The sequence below is a fragment of the Chiloscyllium plagiosum genome, unplaced genomic scaffold (assembly GCF_037043375.1).
Source record: "Chiloscyllium plagiosum isolate Xiang-an unplaced genomic scaffold, Cpla_swu_hap1 HiC_scaffold_31, whole genome shotgun sequence".
In the NCBI taxonomy this organism is placed as follows: Eukaryota; Metazoa; Chordata; class Chondrichthyes; order Orectolobiformes; family Hemiscylliidae; genus Chiloscyllium; species Chiloscyllium plagiosum.
In genome coordinates, this window is record NW_028270169.1 from 31,764,711 (window position 1) to 31,783,297 (window position 18,587).

The following is an 18,587-nucleotide window of genomic DNA, read 5'->3' on the forward strand; positions in this document are numbered from 1 at the left end:
GTTTAATAATCCACATGCTGTTCTAATTCAAAAAAGCCCATATACTTGTTGGTCCATTGGAAATGATGGCCAAGTTTCTTTTACGAACACTGCAGACATTCAGTGCTCTTTTCACATCCAGTTTCTGCGCTTCTACCATAGACCTGTTTAAAAAGCTAATGAGACATTCTCCTTTCAAAGATTGCATTTGAGCATTTGATAGAGCTTTTGAATTATAATACTGGCAAACCAGAACTTTATTGCCAATGTACAATAAGGTTTGTGATCAATGTTCTTTCCAACTGCACAAGAAGACAGTCACGTAGCAATTAAAAATGTGCAATGCAGGAAACAAACCGGTCTCACACAATCTATGGTTTCTTTTTGAGATGCACCAGTACACAGCCATGCAGCAATCTTAGAAGCACTGCACAGCTAGCCATGCACAACAAAGAGCAGTTAGAGGAACCATTGGTTGTAGTGGGAGATATTCAAAAGTGAAACTAGTAGGAATATTGAAACACTTTGCTGTTTTCTTGAATATTTTGTTTTGTTTTGTTAAATCATTGCTTTAGCAAAATTTTGAATGTTGTAACCTAGCAGAGTAATTGTTCTTCAGGTAATGAAAGGAGCCACTGAGGAGCAGAGACTGGAATGGGGTCTTTCTGAAAAGGAAGAATTCTTCTGGTTACCAAATGCTGACAAAATATTAGAAGGTTAGCAAGATTTTTGAACTCTGACCAGTTTTGCATTTGCAAGTAAGGAATCCAAGAATGCACTCATTATTTTAGTACAATATACTTAACTCCTAGATCTTCTCACACATTTCTCATTGTATTGAAAGATACTCTGCTTTATCATTGTACAGCTATGTAATACATGATGTGATATATGTAATATTATGCAATATATGATTGAAGCTGATGATGTAGAGGTGTGTTTAAGCTATCCTGTTCATTTTCACATCAGAGCCAAATCCTTTGCATATTCCTGGCCTGAGATCATTCATTAAATCTTTCGCTCGGCAAGTCAGACATGAAAGAAAATTATTTATCAGGCACATTTCATGTCTGTGGCTCTAGCGAATTTTGAATACATTTTTTATTATTTTCTATACCAATTATTTTCACTTTTGTCATTTGCTTGCAATATTGATTTCTTGCTTAAATACTGACATCCTTTGGGGAGAATCAAAGGTTCTTGAGCTTTCGGCAGTGTACCCGACTAAGAAGGCGTTGTTACTTTTGAGGATTTTCAACTGGGGTATCTTGAGAGCAATCGGGTGTGAATGCCTGAATTTTCATTCCTCCTTAACTCAGTCTTTGATGTTGACACCAGTGTTATCACCTGGATTGCTGGCACTCCTCAGTGAAGCTGATACCAGAGATTCAGGAATGAACATGAAACTTTCTTATTCTTTTTGGCTTTCAGTTTCTATTTTAATGAAATATGTGAAACTGGTGCTCTTTTTGTTTTTATGTACTATGTGATAAGTTACAGAATTCTTTCACATATACCTCTGAAACAGATCTGTCATTTGAAAAGTGTTATCTTTGCCTAATGTTGCACTGAGGTTTTTGAAGGTCAGCATCTATCTTGTTTGTCTGTCTTACTGTGTAGTGATTCTGTCAGTTAATTCATGGAACAAATTTCTAAGTAACATTTTTGAACAGTTTAGTAACCAAATGACCTGAGTAAGAAGGGGAATAGAGTAATGAAGTGTGGAAGAAATTGAAGATATGAATGTTTTATGGTTTATGTGGAGAGCCTGGTTAGCTATTGAAATGACAGTCAAATTGTTTTTATTTTTTCCACCTGTGTAGAGGATCAATTTGAAGAAACCAAAGATGCGATGCTACACCTGGGTATTGACAGTTGCACACAAGACCAGGTATTCAGGGTAAGTGAACCATTAACCTTTACAATTTCTACCTTTCTAAGTTAACCAGTGACACACTAATCACTGTATTATTTGTATGTGTCATAATTATTTCTGGACTTTATAAAAAATACTTATTATGAAGTTAAAAATTTAACTTTTATAGATCCCAGTCCAACACCAGCACCTCCAAATCATGACTTATTATGAAATTAGAGATGGATGCTGCCCCTTATCCAAGACGAGTTTAATTGTTCTCTCTTAGTAATAGCTATTCAAATCTGTACACTGAAGACAAATTCATTTAAAATATTCATTGGAGTCTTGAGTCATACACCATGGAAACAGACCTGTCGGTCCAACTAGACCATGTCGATCATAATCCCAAACTAAACTAGTCCCACCTGCCTGCCCCTGGCCCATATGCCTCCAAACCTTTCCTATTCATGTACCTATCCAAATGTCTTTAAATGTTGTAATTGTACCCTAATCCACCACTTTCACAGGAAGTTCATTCCACACTCGAACCACCTGATATACAAAAAGAAATTGCCCCTCATGTCTTTTTAAAATCTCTCTCTTCACATCTTAAACTTTTGCCCCCTAGTCTTGAAATCCTCCATCCTAGGGAAAAGACAAATACCATTAGCTCAATCTATACCTCTCATTATTTTATAAACTTCTGGGTGAGTTGAAGTAGAATAGTTTAATAAAATGTAGTATCAGGTTGATTCGTAAAGTGAGAAGCTATGGTCCAACATCAGAAAGTAGCCAGGCAACGTTTTCACAAAGAGGGTGGTGCGTATATGGAATGAGTTGCTAGAGGAAGTGGTAGAGGCAGGTACGATTAGAATATTTCAAAGACATTTGGACAGTTACGTTTGCCAAACTCCGGAGAATGGGACTACTTCAGTTTAGGAAACCTGGTAAGCATGCATGAGTTGTTTCCATGCTGTATGACTCTATTACTCTGTGTACCATGCAGGGAACTATTACATCAGATTAAGGAATTGAAAATTGGGCAGAATAAATAACTGTGTTTAAAAGTAGAAAGAAGAAAAAAATACTAGAATTTGAGGACAGTTTTCATAATATTAAAATATGGGTAATATAGCCCTGTAGATTTTTTTTTCCTTGTTCACAGAATGAAAAGGAATCCAAATCAGGAGATGCAGGTGAGGAAAATGGGTCAGGAGAACTGGACATTTAGTGATAGAATTGTATTTTGAATCGAAGTGGGAAGGCATCTTAAGTTCTGAGGAAGAAACCTTTGAAGGGTGACAAAAACAAAAAAAAATGAAGGTGAATTAAAGCCTCAACAATGAATAGGAGTGTACATAAAAATCCAAAGGTACTAAAATATATAAAAGTGAATTTTAATTAATTGGATTGTGTATTTCTTGTGGTTCATTCTGTCAAACATTTTAAATATATTTAGCATGAATGTGGGAGAACTGCTTGTCAGCACAGTTCTTGTTATTCTTCCATTTGTTTTGTGCTTTTCCATTAGATTCTAGCGGGTCTTCTACATCTTGGAAATGTGCGATTTAGCTCTCCTACAGATGAGTCTCACCCTTGTGATCTTAAAGAAAAAGCAAAGTGTAAGAGATGTGAAGTGGATTATTATTTTTAAAAATGCTTCTTTAAATTCTGAAGAGGTTATACTTGGGAGAAATTTCCTGGAGTATTGAGGCCAGTATCTTGACCTTTTTTAAAAAATTTTATTATTCAATGACAAAGAAATCCAGGACGGTGTGCTTTCTGTTGGCCTTAGTTTTTTTTTCGAAACTGCAAATAGTCCGTATGTGTTCTTCTGATTTAGGCTTATCTTTGCACCAGTGTATTAATCAGAATCTATTTCCTTTAGACTTTCTTAAGAGAACTGCAAATCTACTCAAAGTTTCTGAGGACAGCCTTTTGGAAGAGCTCAGAGTCCGGACTATTATAGCAGGCAGACAGCAACAAGTGTTCAAAAAGCCGTGCTCCAAAATAGAGTGTGGCATGAGAAGGGACTGTGTGGCTAAAGTCATCTATGCAAAGTAGGTTTTTTTTTTAAACTGAGAACTTAAAGTAATGCTGTTTTCTCATTCAGTTGAGCAAAGTACTTTTCCTCTGTGAAAAGTGGAGCATTAGTAAAGTAAAAATGTTGATATTCTTCTGCAATTATCTGTGATTCCTTGATAGTTTCCCTGTTGACTTTGTAAATAGTTATAATGTCCTATGAAAACTAGATGGATCGTAGGCATTAGAACAGATGTAAATTAAACTAGGATGTTGCAAAGTGAAACATTAAGTGTATCTTTTTGTCAGAGGTGCCATCTTTTTGTTAATGACACTATTTCAGGAAAAACATAAAACTCCAAAAGGTCTTGGTCAATATTCTGCCTCATTTAACAAGAGTTAACAAGAGCCATTTATTTCATTTTCTATTTGAGAGATCTTGCTGTTGGCAAATAGGCTAGAGCAAATGTAATTAATTATAAGTATAGAACTTTGGAATATTCTGATACTTTGGATAATGCATATCTTCACTTTGCAAAGAAGAATATTGAGAAAGTGCTTGTATTTAAATCACACTGTATCACATTCTTAATATATGACAATGTTTTTCAGCCGATGGGTGACATTTGGAAAGTCATCACTTCTGGCAACTTTGGTGACCAACTTTTACTGTCAATCATGTTAATAGGCAAAACACTGGGACAACTCTTCACAGCATTCAATAATGCTAAGAGATGCTTTGCATCACCTGAGCTGGAAGATGGGTTGATAGTACTTCATTACAGCACTGAACATCTATTGACTGAGATGAACTTACATGTGTAAACTGTCACAGTATTTTGTTTTGTTTCCTTGTTATTGTTTGTTTAAATGTTTTTGTTTTGGGTATTTTGCAGATTGTTTGACTGGCTGGTAAAAATTATAAATGGTTCCATATGCTCAGATTCATTCAAGTGGACAAATTTTATAGGTAATTATGATAGTTTTATAATATTTAAATTTGGAATAGTCACTTATCTGCTCCTTTCCATGACTGTTCTAAGAGAATAGAACAGGGTGATATTCCAGATGAATTTTCAGTCATAAGGTGGATCTGGCAGGAGAATAGAAGAGGAAGAGTACTTCCTGGAAGTACACTCATTTAACAGGGAACAATATTTCACAAATTTTCTTGATTTTTAAAAACACATCATTTGTGTCTAATCTAACTTATGGAGAATGAATTTTATATTTTTTTCTTTGAGTCTAAGCACGGAGGTAAGGTTGGGGCAAGTGTCCACGGAATCAAATTGCCTCCTGAACTTTTTTTAAAGAGAAAATTTGTTATGCATTACAAGTAAGTTAAGATGCAAGCATTTTGTATAGACAATGGTAATCAGTCATAGGCTTTTGTGCTTTGCCACCTTGGCATCCCTTGCATTGCACTTTATTTATAAATTAAACATTAATTCTACAAACCTGATGGATTGCACAAGAACAGAAAAAAAACCATCTCTCAAGGGACAAGTGTTTGTAGAAATTGAAGTAAAAAGAACAAATTGAATGTTTATCTTAGAATGTTTATTGGGCCACTTTTAATTTTTAAAATGACTTCAGTCATGCATTGTTGTAAATATTTACTGCAATTGAGCAAAACAGAGTGATGCTTAATATTTTCTTGTTTGTGCAGGTCTGTTGGATGTGTATGGATTTGAGTCATTTCTACAAAATAACCTGGAACAGCTTTGTATTAACTATGCAAATGAAAAGCTCCAGCAGCATTTTGTGGCACATTATCTCAAAGCACAGCAAGTATGCATGCTTGATGATCCAATGTATCTTTAACATGATGCAACACAGATGGTTCATGTGGAATTGTATTTCCACCTATGAAGTATTACAACTAAATCTTCAATTAATCACAATGAATCAGCAAAGTTTGTTGGAATTCAATATGAAACTTGAAACTTATGATGCATTAACATAAGATGCAGGATTCCAGTTATTACCATGCAGAAAAATCTGTTTAAAGCTCAGTGATAAACTGTTGTAGGATTCAACCTTTATTTGTGTGTACCATTTTTTTTTCATAATCCCCTCTTTTAGGGTCAAGTATCTCTCAAAAGCAGTACAGAAACCTGAAGAAACTAAGTGTTTAATTGCCTGTTAGAAATGTAAGATTGTTATTCCTAAACTCAGTAATATTGAATGTATTCAGTTAAGCTTAGTACAATGAAGTCTATTACAAGTAGCTGTAATTCTGTTAATTCCACACATGAAGAGACCAGGGAAGTAGCAATAGGCTAGCAATAACATATGCAAACAACAGTTGTTACAAATGAGATTTGGCTCATTTTCAAGAGAACTTGCTATAGTTTGTACTTGATGTTTTCATCCCCTGCTGTTCTTTAGGAGGAATACACCGCAGAAGATCTGGAGTGGTCCTTTGTTACTTACCAGGATAACCAGAGCTGTTTAGATCTGATTGAAGGAAATCCCACCAGCATCTTTTCCCTTTTAAATGAGGTTGGTTGTTTCTCAAACTTGTTGTTTGTAAGCATAAGCTAAATAGAAAGTGCAGATTTAAAGGTCACAGTAGTTTGGATCTTTGTTAGTTGATTTGAATTTCTTGCCTTTGGTGAAAGTAGGAAGTAGAAAATGGAAATCTTTTGAGAATTTTCAGTGAACTAATTACCTACCATTGTACAGGACATCTCCTAATCCTTTAACACAGCTGGCATTGTCTACTTCTGAAATGAAATCTCAAGAATTTTCTAATCTTTCTTTCCCATTACCTCAAAAATTTGTTATTTCTCACTTCTTTAAATCTTTCATTTTGCCCTAAGTCTTCATACATGCAAAATTGGTGTAACCTAATAAATAACTTGTAATTTGTCCTCTTTTGCATTTCAATTTTGGTACTGCATAGGACTTGTTTAGTTCAGCAATAGTTCTTTCATCCAAGTTGGAAGGTCGATGTTCAAATCCTTTGGGATTTGAGTGCATTGAAAATTAAATACAGTGCTGAATTGTCAGTGATGCAGCTGTACAATGGAATGTTAGATGAAGATCATATGTGCCCAGATATGATCGATAGTGTTATTTCAGAAGCAACATCTCCACTGATATCTTTACATAAAATTTGTTTCAGGGAAATAGCATAACTGGTTGATTTCAATGTTCACTATCTATATGACCCCCATATTGGATGTCTTCTTGCCCTACTTCATCTAAGCATTTCTATGTAAACTTTTATTCCCTTCACCCTTCTGGTACACTCATTCAGCAGCCTTATAAAGGCATTTATACTACTTGCCTGAAGTACCCCATATGGTACAAAGCTCTGCATTCCATATTTATACACCAAACAACAACACAAAAAAAAAGATTATTGGTTTATAATACCTTGCTGTGTGCAAACTGGCTGGCCTGCTTACCTAGAAACAGTGATTGCACTTCAAAGAGTTATCCGCAGATTGCCTAATTTTCTGAGTCTCCTGAGGATGCGTGCAAAAGGGATTTTAGAAATGGAAAGAAAAATTCTGAAGAAGGGTCATTGGAGCTGAAACATTAAATCTGATTTCTCTCCAAAGATGCTGCGAGACCTGCTGAGTTTCTTCAATTTCTGTTTTTGTTTTACAAATGGAAGATGATTTTTTTTCTTTGTTTCTCTTGATTATTGAATTTCAATTTTTTTTGCACTTGCCTTTTGGTTTCTGAAAAGTTGCACAAGCTTATTTTGTACATGTTATTTGAAATTGGGAATGAAATGCTCATACCTGTATAACGTGTCAGTGCACAGACATAGGATTAATAAAATAATTTGAGGTACTGAGTTACTAGTTTACTTTTTTACTAGAATCCCAGGAAAGTATTTACACCAACAATCTAACTCTGGTAGCTATGAGGAAATGTAGACTGCACGTTATCAACTATTGTCAGGTGAAATTTCTTTCTTGAACTGAAAAGATTGTCTTTCAAATTTAGTTCCACCAATTTCACTAACTTTACTAATTCCAAGATCAGTGTTACATTTTACTACACTGACATGGTGTACAAATACCTTTTGCCTTAACTGGTCCTTGGTGGTATTCGTGTTCCCGACAGCCCCTTCCCATTCTCCTTTGCCTAACACTCCAAATATAATCTTCTAATCCTTCCTTTCTCAAGTGCTTATCTGACTTCCTCTTAAATGCAACTGTGCTTTTTACCTCAATTTGTTTTTGTGGTAATGAGTTCCACATCCTATCTGCTGTGTGCCTTTGTTTCAGAATGTTGCTCCAGTTTCCCTCGTGAATTTGTTAGTGACTATCTTATAGCATTTACTCCAAGGTTTACTCCAAGTAGAAACACTTTTATCTCAAACTCCTTCATTATCTATTGTTACAACACAATGACAGATAGCTAAACCAAATTTTACCTCTGCATTTGCAACACTGTAAAATTAAAATTTTCAAATGATCTCAAAATTTATCTCAATGGTTCCTAATCAGGCTTTTGAATAACAATCTCAGACAAAGTTGTTTAACGGTCTGTGCTTTAAACCCAAAGGCCTTTGCCTTCAGCTCCATTCACAAAAAAGAGGATAGATAAACAAATGCAGTTAAGGGATAAATAATACAAAATAACAAAACTGGCCAGGTTACTTAAGTTGTTTTTGTGATACATTGTTTCACTCACATAGATGATGGCTTCTTGGTTGATTTTCTGAAGATGTCGATCAGGGTCATCTTTACAGTTCACTCAGATACACACAGTTAAAAATCACACAACACCAGGTTATAGTCCAACAGGTTTAATTGGAAGCACACGAGCTTTCGGAGCAACAGTAATTCTTGAAACTTGGTTCTCTATTCTCTGAGCTTCCAAGAATTGATAAGGGTTAGCTTTCAAATCTTCAAGCTGTAGCAGCAACAACCTGATTTTTTTTCACAGAAAACACAGTCTAAAACTGAATTCAAACTTTGACCAATCCCTGACGCGCACACACTGTTTATTCCAAAATATCCCAATTACCATTCAACTGCCAATCTAGTTGACTATATGGTCTTTTCCGGACTTGTTGGTCCCAGTTCCCAGGTACTGACCTTGTTAGTAACCAATTTCTGTTAACTGTTTAAATATAATGCTTTCCTTGGTGTTGAAGTGTCTGCAGAACATTTTGGTTTAATAGTAAACTTAGAGTTAGAAATAGGCAGACTTTGTGACAGCATGAATGTGGTCAAAAACTCAACTCAGATTTGACACCATGATTACCACAGACTGGTTTGGTCAGTTTATCATGCAAAATAGCATTGTTTTCAGTCCTTGCTTCATTTCCTACTGCATCTTTCTCCTTGGTAACAGTATGAGATTAAACCAAATAATTGTTTATTTCCACCACTGTAACTTTAGCCCTACTGCATTCCTCATTTTTTGCCTTAATTGCATCTAGAAAATTCTCTGTACACTTGTAAAGTCAAACAAACAGCTGACTGTTCTCTCACATTCTAACCTCCATAAACTTGAATTCATCTAAAACTCTGCTGCCCTAATCTTAACTTGCACTAAGTCCCATTACATTCCATTCTTGTACTTCTCGACTTACTTTAGCTTCCAGTCAAGCAAAGTCCTAGTTTACTACATTATTGCCCTTAGTTTAGTATCTTCCATGGCTTTCTATCTTTGTAATCTCCTTCAGCCTCACAGCCCTCTTCAATATCTCCAATCACCTAATTCTTGCTTCTTGAACATTTCTAATTTTAATCATCCCACCATTAGTGGCAATGTCTTTGGTTTCGTATGGTTTTGAATTCCTTCCCAATGGCTTTTTGCCTCTCTACCTTGCTTTTCTCAGTTAAAACACTGTAATATCTACCTCTGGCCAAACTTCAATCAACATTTCCTAATTTGACTTAATATTTTGTTTTTATCTTGCTCGTGTGAAGTAGCTTGACACCTTTTGTTATATTAAAGGTACTTTATAAATCCTCGTTAACGCTCTCAGCCTCTTTTTCCAGAAAAAAAAGGCTTCAGCCTTCTCTCATCTCTATCCTCTCAGATCTGGTATCATCCCTGCAGCTTTTGCATCTTTTCCAATTCTGCATCCTTTTTTATAACATGAAGACCAGAACTACTAAGAATGTCTCTTAAATCTATTTCCTCTTGACTGGCTGGCTGCACAAAGTGTGAGATGGCTGCTGTGCAAAGGCACTCAACATTGATCATAGAATTTGAATTGAGCATCAGAACTGACCCAAAGTGCTGAACAGCCAATAAAGATTTCTAAGTGTAGTCTCTGCTGTGGTGTAGAAAATATGCTGTTTACCAAAGTACATTTGAACACAATTTGTACAAAGCGCATAATTCCTGATTTACCAAAATTCACTCAAATTGTATGTGGTGAAACTCATGTTGTTGAAAACGTTAACAAAATGATACTGCTTAAATTAAAGTTTATATCATTGTTACCAACCAGCTTAAATCTTCTCCTGCACAAACATTGATCCACTTCATTAATTCATGCTGTACATGAGTTAATGGAGGAGGAATTATTTAAAATAATGATTTTGTGAAATAAAACTTGTCTTCATACTTTCAAAACTGACTTGAATTTTTTTACCTGATTACTGCAGTTTTGTTAATCTCCGCTGCTATAAACACAGATGGATTGAGATTCATTTACCTAATAAATTGTAGTGATGGATTGTGTGAATGGTTAGTAAATGCTCAATGATTCTTCATTTAAATTTATTCAGAATCTCTCTTCCTGTAGGAGAGCCGCCTGAACCGATTTTCTGATGCAAATCAATTTAAAACTCGCCTTCAGACAGTTTTGGCAAGTAATCACTGTCTGAGCTGGAATGTGTTTAGCAAGGTTCCCAATTTTGTAGTGGCTCATTATGCAGGAAAGGTTAATTACCAGATTGAGGGAATGATGGAAAAGAATAAGGTAAGAAAAATTGAACACTTCGAAGACATTCACTAAGACTGAGTTAATGAAGTATGATGGTTTTCACACGCCATTATTATTGCACTGAAATGTCAGCCTATATTATATGAACAAAGTTCCTGTTTGGGCCTTGAACCCCACTGCCTTTTCACTTAAAATAGTGCCAGATGAATGTAATATTTGTCTTATCTTGGCTATTTTCTTTAGTAGTTCACCTAAACCATGCTTACACTGAGTTTTAAAACAAATATGTTGTGTGACAATAGTTGGGAATGATTTCCCTGGTTCACTAATCTTTTTCATCGAGGCCACTACAGGGAAGTGATGAGCAAAAGTGAGGGACTTATCCATTGTGAGGAGAACATAGAGTAGTATCCGTTAATATTATTCAATCTGTTTTGGTTTATAGTAATTGTGTGGTTGAAGGGACAGAGAAAGAATTCACTTTTACTTGTATTCAGCAAATTACTGGATTTGTTATATTTAGTAGATGATATGATACTTAACCTTTGATAGCTGAGGCATACAATACAAGAGTAAAGTGATAATGCTGGAACTATGTAAAATGCTAATTAGGCCACAACTGGTATATTGCTTGAAGTACTGGTGACCACATGTTAGAAAATATATTGCTGTCCTAGAGAGCACGCAAAGGAGATTTATCAGAATGCTGCTTGGGCTGAAGGGTCAGAGCTCTGAGGGAAGTTTGGATATACTTCAGTTGTTATGAGGGGCATCGGTAGGGTGGATAGAAGGCCCTTTATCGATAAGTGGGGAGGTCAATAAACAGGAGGTGTGGATTTAGGGTAAGAGAACAGTTGAGAATGTATTTCATTCAGAGAGTGGTCAGAGTCTGGAACTTATTGACTGAAAGACTGGTTGAATCAGAAATTCTTTTAATATTTTAGATCCTCAGTTGTAGGAGCAGATGTACGCCATTCAGCCCATCAAGTCTGCACTGACATTCAAGGAAATCATGGTTGATCTGTTGTTTGTCAACTACATTTTTCTGCCTTTTCCCCATAATTCTCGATTCCTTTAATTATTAAAAACGTGTCTGTCTCAGCCCTGAATATATACTTAACCACACAGCCTCGACATTGCTCTGATTCACAACTGCCTGAGAGAAGAAATTCCTCCTCATCTCTGTCTTTAAAGGGTCAGTATTTAGATATTTACATGCTCCAGTGGCTTCCAGCTAAAAGAGTCTTAGAGATGTATAGCACGGAAACAGGCCCTTTGGTCCAACCCGTCCATGCCAACTATATCCCAACCCAATCTAGTTCCACCTGCCAGCACCCGGCCATGTCCTTCCTATTCATATACCCACCCAAATGCCTCTTAAATGTTGCAATTGTACCAGCCTCTACCACTTCCTCTGGCAGCTCATTCCACTCTGTGTGAAAAAGTTGCCCCTTAGGTCTCTTTTATATCTTGCCCCCCTCAGTCTAAACCTATGCCCTCTAGTTCTGGACTCCCCAACCCAGGGATAAGACTTTGTCTGTTTACCCTATCCATGCCCCTCATGATTTTTTAAACCTCTATAAGGTCAACCCTCAGCCTCTGAAGCTCCAGTGAAAACAGTCCCACCCTGTTCAGCCTCTCCCTATAGCTCAAATCCTCCAACCTTGGCAGCATTCTTGTAAATCTTTTCTGAACTCTTTCAAGTTTCACAACTTCTTTGTGATAGGAAGGAGACCAGAATTGCACGCAATATTCCAACAGTGGCCTAACCAATGTCCTGTACAGCTGCAATATGACCTCCCAACTCCTGTACTCACTACTCTGACCAATAAAAGAAAGCATACCAAACGCCTTCTTCACTATCCTATCTACCTGCGACTCCACTTTCAAGGAGCTATGAACCTGCACTCCATGATCTCTTTTTTCAGCAACACTCCCTAGGATCTTGCCATTAAGTGTATAAGTCCTGCTAAGGTTTGCTTTCCCAAACTGCAGCACCTCACATTTATCTGAATTAAACTCCATCTGCCACTTCTCAGCCCATTGGCCCATCTGGTCAGGATCCTGTTGTAATCTGAGGTAACCCTCTTCACTGTCCACTACACCTCCAATTTTGGTGTCATTTGCAAACTTACTAACTGTACCTCTTATGCTTGCATCCAAATCATTTATGTAAATGACAAAAAGTAGAGGACCCAGCACCGATCCTTGTGGTACTCCACTGGTCACAGGCCTCCAGTCTGAAAAACAACCCTCCACCACCACCCTTCTACCTTTGAGCAAGTTCTGTATCCAAATGGCTAGTTCTCCCTGTATTCTGTGAGATCTAACCTTGCTAACCAGTCTCCCATGGGGAACCTTGTCAAACGCCTTACTGAAGTCCATATAGATCACATCTACCATTCTGCCCTCATCAATCCTCTTTGTTACTTCTTCAAAAAACTCAGTCAAGTTTGTGAGATATGATTTCCCACACACAAAGCCATGTTGACTGTCCCCAATCAGTCCTTGCCTTTCCAAATACATGTACATCCTGTCCCTCAGGATTCCCTCCAACAACTTGCCCACCATCAACGTCAGGCTCACTGGTCTACAGTTCCCTGGCTTGTCCTTACCACCCTTCTTAAATAGTGGCACCACATTAGCCAACCTCCAGTCTTCCGGCACCCCACCTGTGACTATCAATGATACAAATATCTCAGCAAGAGGCCCTGCAATCACTTCTCTAGCTTCCCACAGAGTTCTAGAGTACACCTGATCAGGTCCTGGGGATTTATCCACCTTTATGCATTTCAAAACATCCAGCACTTCCTCCTCTGTAATATGGACATTTGTCAAGGTGTCACCATCTATTTCCCTACAGTCTATATATTCCATGTCCTTTTCTACAGTAAATACTGATGCAAAATACTCATTTAGTATCTCCCCCTTTTTCTGCGGCTCCACACAAAGGCCGCCTTGCTGATCTTTGAGAGGCCCTATTCTCTCCCTTGTTACCCTTTTGTCCTTAATGTATTTCTAAAAACCCTTAGAATTAAGGAGAAGCCAATTTGCCAAAGCTATCTCATGTCCCCTTTTTGCCCTCCTGATTTCCCTCTTAAGTTTACTCCTCCTGCCTTTATACTCTTCTCAGGATTCACTCGATATATCCTGTCCATACCTTACATATGCTTCCTTCTTTTTCTTAACCAAACCCCTAATTTCTTTAGTCATCCAGCATTCCCTATACCTATCAGCCTTTCCTTTCACCCTAACAGGAATATACTGTCTCTGGATTCTCATTATCTCATTTCTGAAGGTTTCCCATTTTCCAGCCGTTCCTTTACCTGTGAACATCTGCCCCCAATCAGCTTTCGAAAGTTCTTGCCTAATGCCGTCAAAATTGGCCTTTCTCCAATTAAGAGCTAGAAAAGAAGCTGATTGTTGCCAGATCTTCATTTCTAGGTGCAGACATGATAGGCTGAATGACTTCCTTTGGTGTTCTAAATGTTTGCGTCATTGTTGGCATTATACAATATTATTTACACAAGATATACCGTGCAAAAATCTAAGAAACTATAGTGTTTTTGTAACTTCAAAATATATTTTTTACAATGGTGCCAGCAACTTACACACGTACTTGTGTTATTTATTTTAAAAATTAATGTAATATGGATGGCTTAATTAAAATCCATAAAATACTCATGAAATGCTTTTTTTATCTAACCATGAAAAATTGTGCATTAATGGCATAATTATATGTATAAACGTAAACACAGCATCGCACCACAACTAACAATTTAATTATTAGAATGTTGCACTAAGTTCTATTTTAATAGAACTATAGTTTTTTTTTAAGAGCTTTGCTGTTTACCTTGCTATGACACTATGCAGCAGATGGACCATTATATATCTTGTAAGTCATTTATGTTCTTGTCGTAGGATCCTGTTCCACCAGAGCTGGTGCAGTTATTAGAGAAATCTCAGGATACCTTATTGAAGGAGCTATTTCCTGTTGGAGATAAAGAACACAATGATAGTAAAGCTCAAAACAAAGCAGTCACTGTGGTCTCCAAATTTAAGGTCTGTTTGCATTAACACTGCATTGCTCTTTCTGCCAAATTCAAGATGAGTTTCAACACGTGGGCGGCACGGTGGCACAGTAGTTAGCACTGTTGCCTCACAGCGCAAGAGATCCGGGTTCAATTCCCGCCTGAGGCGACTGACTGTGTGGAGTTTGCACGTTCTCCCCGTGTCTGCGTGGGTTTCCTCCGGGTGCTCCGGTTTCCTCCCACAGTCCAAAGATGTGCACGGTCAGGTGAATTGGCCATACTAAATTACCCGTAGTGTTAGGTAAGGGGTAAATGTAGGGGTATGGGTGGGTTCGCTTCGGCGGGTCGGTGTGGACTTGTTGGGCCGAAGGGCCTGTTTCCACACTGTAATGTAATCTGTAAATCTGTATTACTGTCCTCCAATGTTTCACCATCCCTCTCTTTTCCTGCAGGGTTCACTGGAAAACTTAATGTGTATATTAAACAGCACCACACCTCATTATATCAGATGCATCAAGCCTAACATGGACTGCAAATCTCTCCTTTTCAGATCAGAGGAGGTACTGTCATAAAACAAGAAGAAAATGTTTCTGTTGGTGAAGATACAAGCAATAAATTAGTTTCATTTATTCACATTAAGGTGATAGAATTTGGATTAGTTTGATTTAGGATTGATTATCTCTATATAGGCACATCTGCTTTCAGAAGCTGTAAAATAGAGTTTTGATTTAATAAAAAGTTTTTAACCTTGCCTTGCGTTTAGAATGATGGTTTAATAAATTACTTTTGTTAATAGTTTGAAAATATAAACAATTTTAAATGGAGATTTATTTAGAATATGCTCAAGCTTTAGATGTTATGTAATCTTTAATACAGTAGTATTTCTGAGTTTAATATTTTTGTACAACTATTACTCCGCAATATTTAAAATCAATGCATTGTCTTTGTGTACAGTTTTACTGTAGGTGCACCATCCTTTTGGAACTTGTCCATGGTATAGCTAGAAGGAAATTTATATCAAATATTTGCGAGTACTTAAGCTTATTTTCATGAGTGACCTATTTGCTTTAGATTCTCAGCCAGCTAGAAGCTTGTGGTATAATTGAAACAATCAACATCAGTGCAGCTGGATTCCCCATTAGGTATGTTAGTCTATTCTAAGTTATCTTGTTCAAATGAAAAGAACTCATAACTCTTTATGTGCCAGGCATTATTAATTGCTTGTTAAGTGGAATAATGGATCTTCAATGAATTCTAGTTCTTGATGTATACCTAAGCATGATGAAACATAGTATATAGTAATTATGACTTATTTGTTCCTGATGGTTATGAATAACTAATTGTGGAAACTGTATGCTCAAGAAGCTACAAATTGGGCCAGTTATGCACAAAATACTGATTGATTTGACAGGCGATTCCTGTGGAGAAGACCTGGTGTAACATTTACATTTCAATTGACATGGATTAAAAACCTAATTTTTAATGATATGTATTGTAAACTATATTATTGTCCTCACAGGATATCTAAAGGTATTTTATTTTTTAGGATCCTATTCCAGCCTTTTGTGGAGCGCTATGAACTTCTGAAAACAGATTGGAAACTTAATTTTAAAACTGCAGCTAGCTTTAATGGATGCTGTCCTGCAAAAAAGAGGAAAGGTTTGTCATAAAGTTTTTATTAGTAACCCGAGTCATAACATTTACAATGTTAACTGTAATTGAACTGGTTTAATACTGTATTGATAATGTTGCTTTACTTAAAACATGAGTACTTATTTTTGTACTGTTGTTAGGTTTAATGTCCATACTGTTTCTACCTAGTGCTGTATTATGCGTTCTGTTAATTTTTTCTTTTCTTTCCTTTGTTTTTCCCTTCTGTCTTCTTCCAGTATTTTTGGATTTGAATTCACCAATTCCTACACTTTCTGTTTGCTGCCTTCAGTTTGCTAACTGACTCAACTTTGTGTGGTATTTCTGATGCTTTCTTACATCTGCCTGTTATGAAGGTGCTGTTGCCATGGAAATGGATATCGTTTGACTTTGCAGGTTCTTCTTCAGGTGGCAGCACTGAAGCTTTGAACATCACTGTACAAGGCATACTCACTAATGTATTAGCTGGCCAAACTGTCGTCTCATCCTTTAAGCCAACTGAGAACAGGTCATGTAGCTCATTAGTACACTGTGGCAAAACAAGAGTGTTCATGACTCACAGTATGGTAAGTTGCCTAAATTATCTTGAAAAAAATCTGATTAGAAATTTGATTTTTAATTTTCATTAAAGTAGTAGACTATTCACCTCTTCAAGGCTGTCAGCCATTCAAATCATGCAGAACAGCCATGATCTCAAACTTAATTTCCATGTCCTGGTTTCAGATTGCTTAACACCTTTGGCTAGCATAAATCTATTGATCTTAGATTTAAAATTACTAATTGAGCTTCTTTATTGCTTTTATCGGGAGCATTCATCACTTGTGTTCTCTCCTGGCACAGTGGTTAGCACTGCTGCCTCACAGCGCCAGAGACCCGGGTTCAATTCCCGCCTCAGGCGACTGACTGTGTGGAGTTTGCACGTTCTCCCCGTGTCTGTGTGGGTTTCCTCCGGGTGCTCCGGTTTCCTCCCACAGTCCAAAGATGTGCAGGTCAGGTGAATTGGCCAAGCTAAATTGCCCGTAGTGTTAGGTAAGGGGTAAATGTAGGGGTTTGGGTGGGTTGCGCTTTGGCGGGGCGGTGTGGACTTGTTGGGCCGAAGGGCCTGTTTCCACACTGTAAGTAATCTAATCTAATCTAATCTACTTTACCAATTTCTTTCAAAATTACTCAATCAAATCACCTCCTCTCAGCCTTCTAAATGCCAGAAGATCTCAAATCCAACTTGTGTATTCTGTCCTCACAATCTCTTCAGAACTTCTGCACAGCATACCAGTGGATAGGAATAAAATAAAATGGTAGATGGCAGGCGATTGTGGCTGGGAGAGCTGCTCTTAGTTTTGAGTTTTTTTTCAGTGCTGAGCTGGATTTACTCACTTCCTTGCGGCAATAATTGCTGTTTTTTACGAGTTTTGCATTGTTTTTGAAACTTGTTAAAAAAAATCAAAAACAATGAAACTTTAAAAGGGAGGAAGGAAAGGAAGCTTCGGGAGAACGACCACTTGGCAAGGTCGAAGTCCGAGGAATTGCATAAAATTCAGAGATCGGCTTTTATGATGTGGAGGTGCCAGTGATGGACTGCAGTGCACAAGGTCAGAAGTCACATGACACCAGGTTATAGTCCAACAGGTTTATTTGAAATCAAAAGCTTTCGGAGTGCTGCCCCTTTGTCAGGTGACAAGGTGATGTTTGCCTAATGAAGGGCCAGACCTCCAAAAACTTATGATTTCAAATAAACCAAATATAATGTGACTTCTGGCTTTTTATGAAGCAGCTAGAAAGTGTAGTTTCACAGATGTCAGATGAGAAGTTGCACAAGGACTCTGGATGATGGGTTTCACTGAAATAACAAACAAGCAGTGCAGTTTCATAGCCGACCTGGGAGGTTTAATATGGAGCTTTAGTACATCTGCAGAGGTATCAGTGATTTAGAAAAACAAATCAGTGCTTGAACTACAGGAGAAGAGGACAACCTTTGGTTTTTGAGCCTGATCAGCTAAGTTTTTTTATTTTTAAGACTTGTAGAACTTCTAAATCTTAGATTTTTTCTGTATGTCTATAATAGTGAGTAATGTGAGGGCATTTTATTCTTACATTTATACTGTGATCTGTCTCTTAATTGACTTTTATGTTATGGATTGATATTAAGTTATCCCAGAGCAATGTTTTTGAGCAG

General features: G+C 37.1%; 1 protein-coding gene across 4 annotated transcripts in view; it reads left to right on the forward strand.

Moving 5' to 3' along the window:
* Positions 1-18,587, forward strand: part of myo19 (myosin XIX) — a 65,023-nt gene that overhangs the window by 32,546 nt on the left and 13,890 nt on the right. For 3 of the 4 annotated variants that reach the window (XM_043718561.2, XM_087977401.1, XM_087977402.1), the window contains 13 exons: positions 599-695; positions 1,803-1,879; positions 3,369-3,459; positions 3,726-3,897; positions 4,756-4,829; positions 5,529-5,650; positions 6,251-6,364; positions 10,593-10,769; positions 14,655-14,795; positions 15,217-15,324; positions 15,836-15,906; positions 16,311-16,423; positions 16,811-16,980. In XM_043718561.2, the coding sequence (XP_043574496.2) occupies positions 599-695; positions 1,803-1,879; positions 3,369-3,459; positions 3,726-3,897; positions 4,756-4,829; positions 5,529-5,650; positions 6,251-6,364; positions 10,593-10,769; positions 14,655-14,795; positions 15,217-15,324; positions 15,836-15,906; positions 16,311-16,423; positions 16,811-16,980 (1,527 nt within the window). The remainder of the gene's footprint in view (positions 1-598; positions 696-1,802; positions 1,880-3,368; positions 3,460-3,725; positions 3,898-4,755; positions 4,830-5,528; positions 5,651-6,250; positions 6,365-10,592; positions 10,770-14,654; positions 14,796-15,216; positions 15,325-15,835; positions 15,907-16,310; positions 16,424-16,810; positions 16,981-18,587) is intronic. The other variant, XM_043718562.2, reaches the window with a different exon arrangement.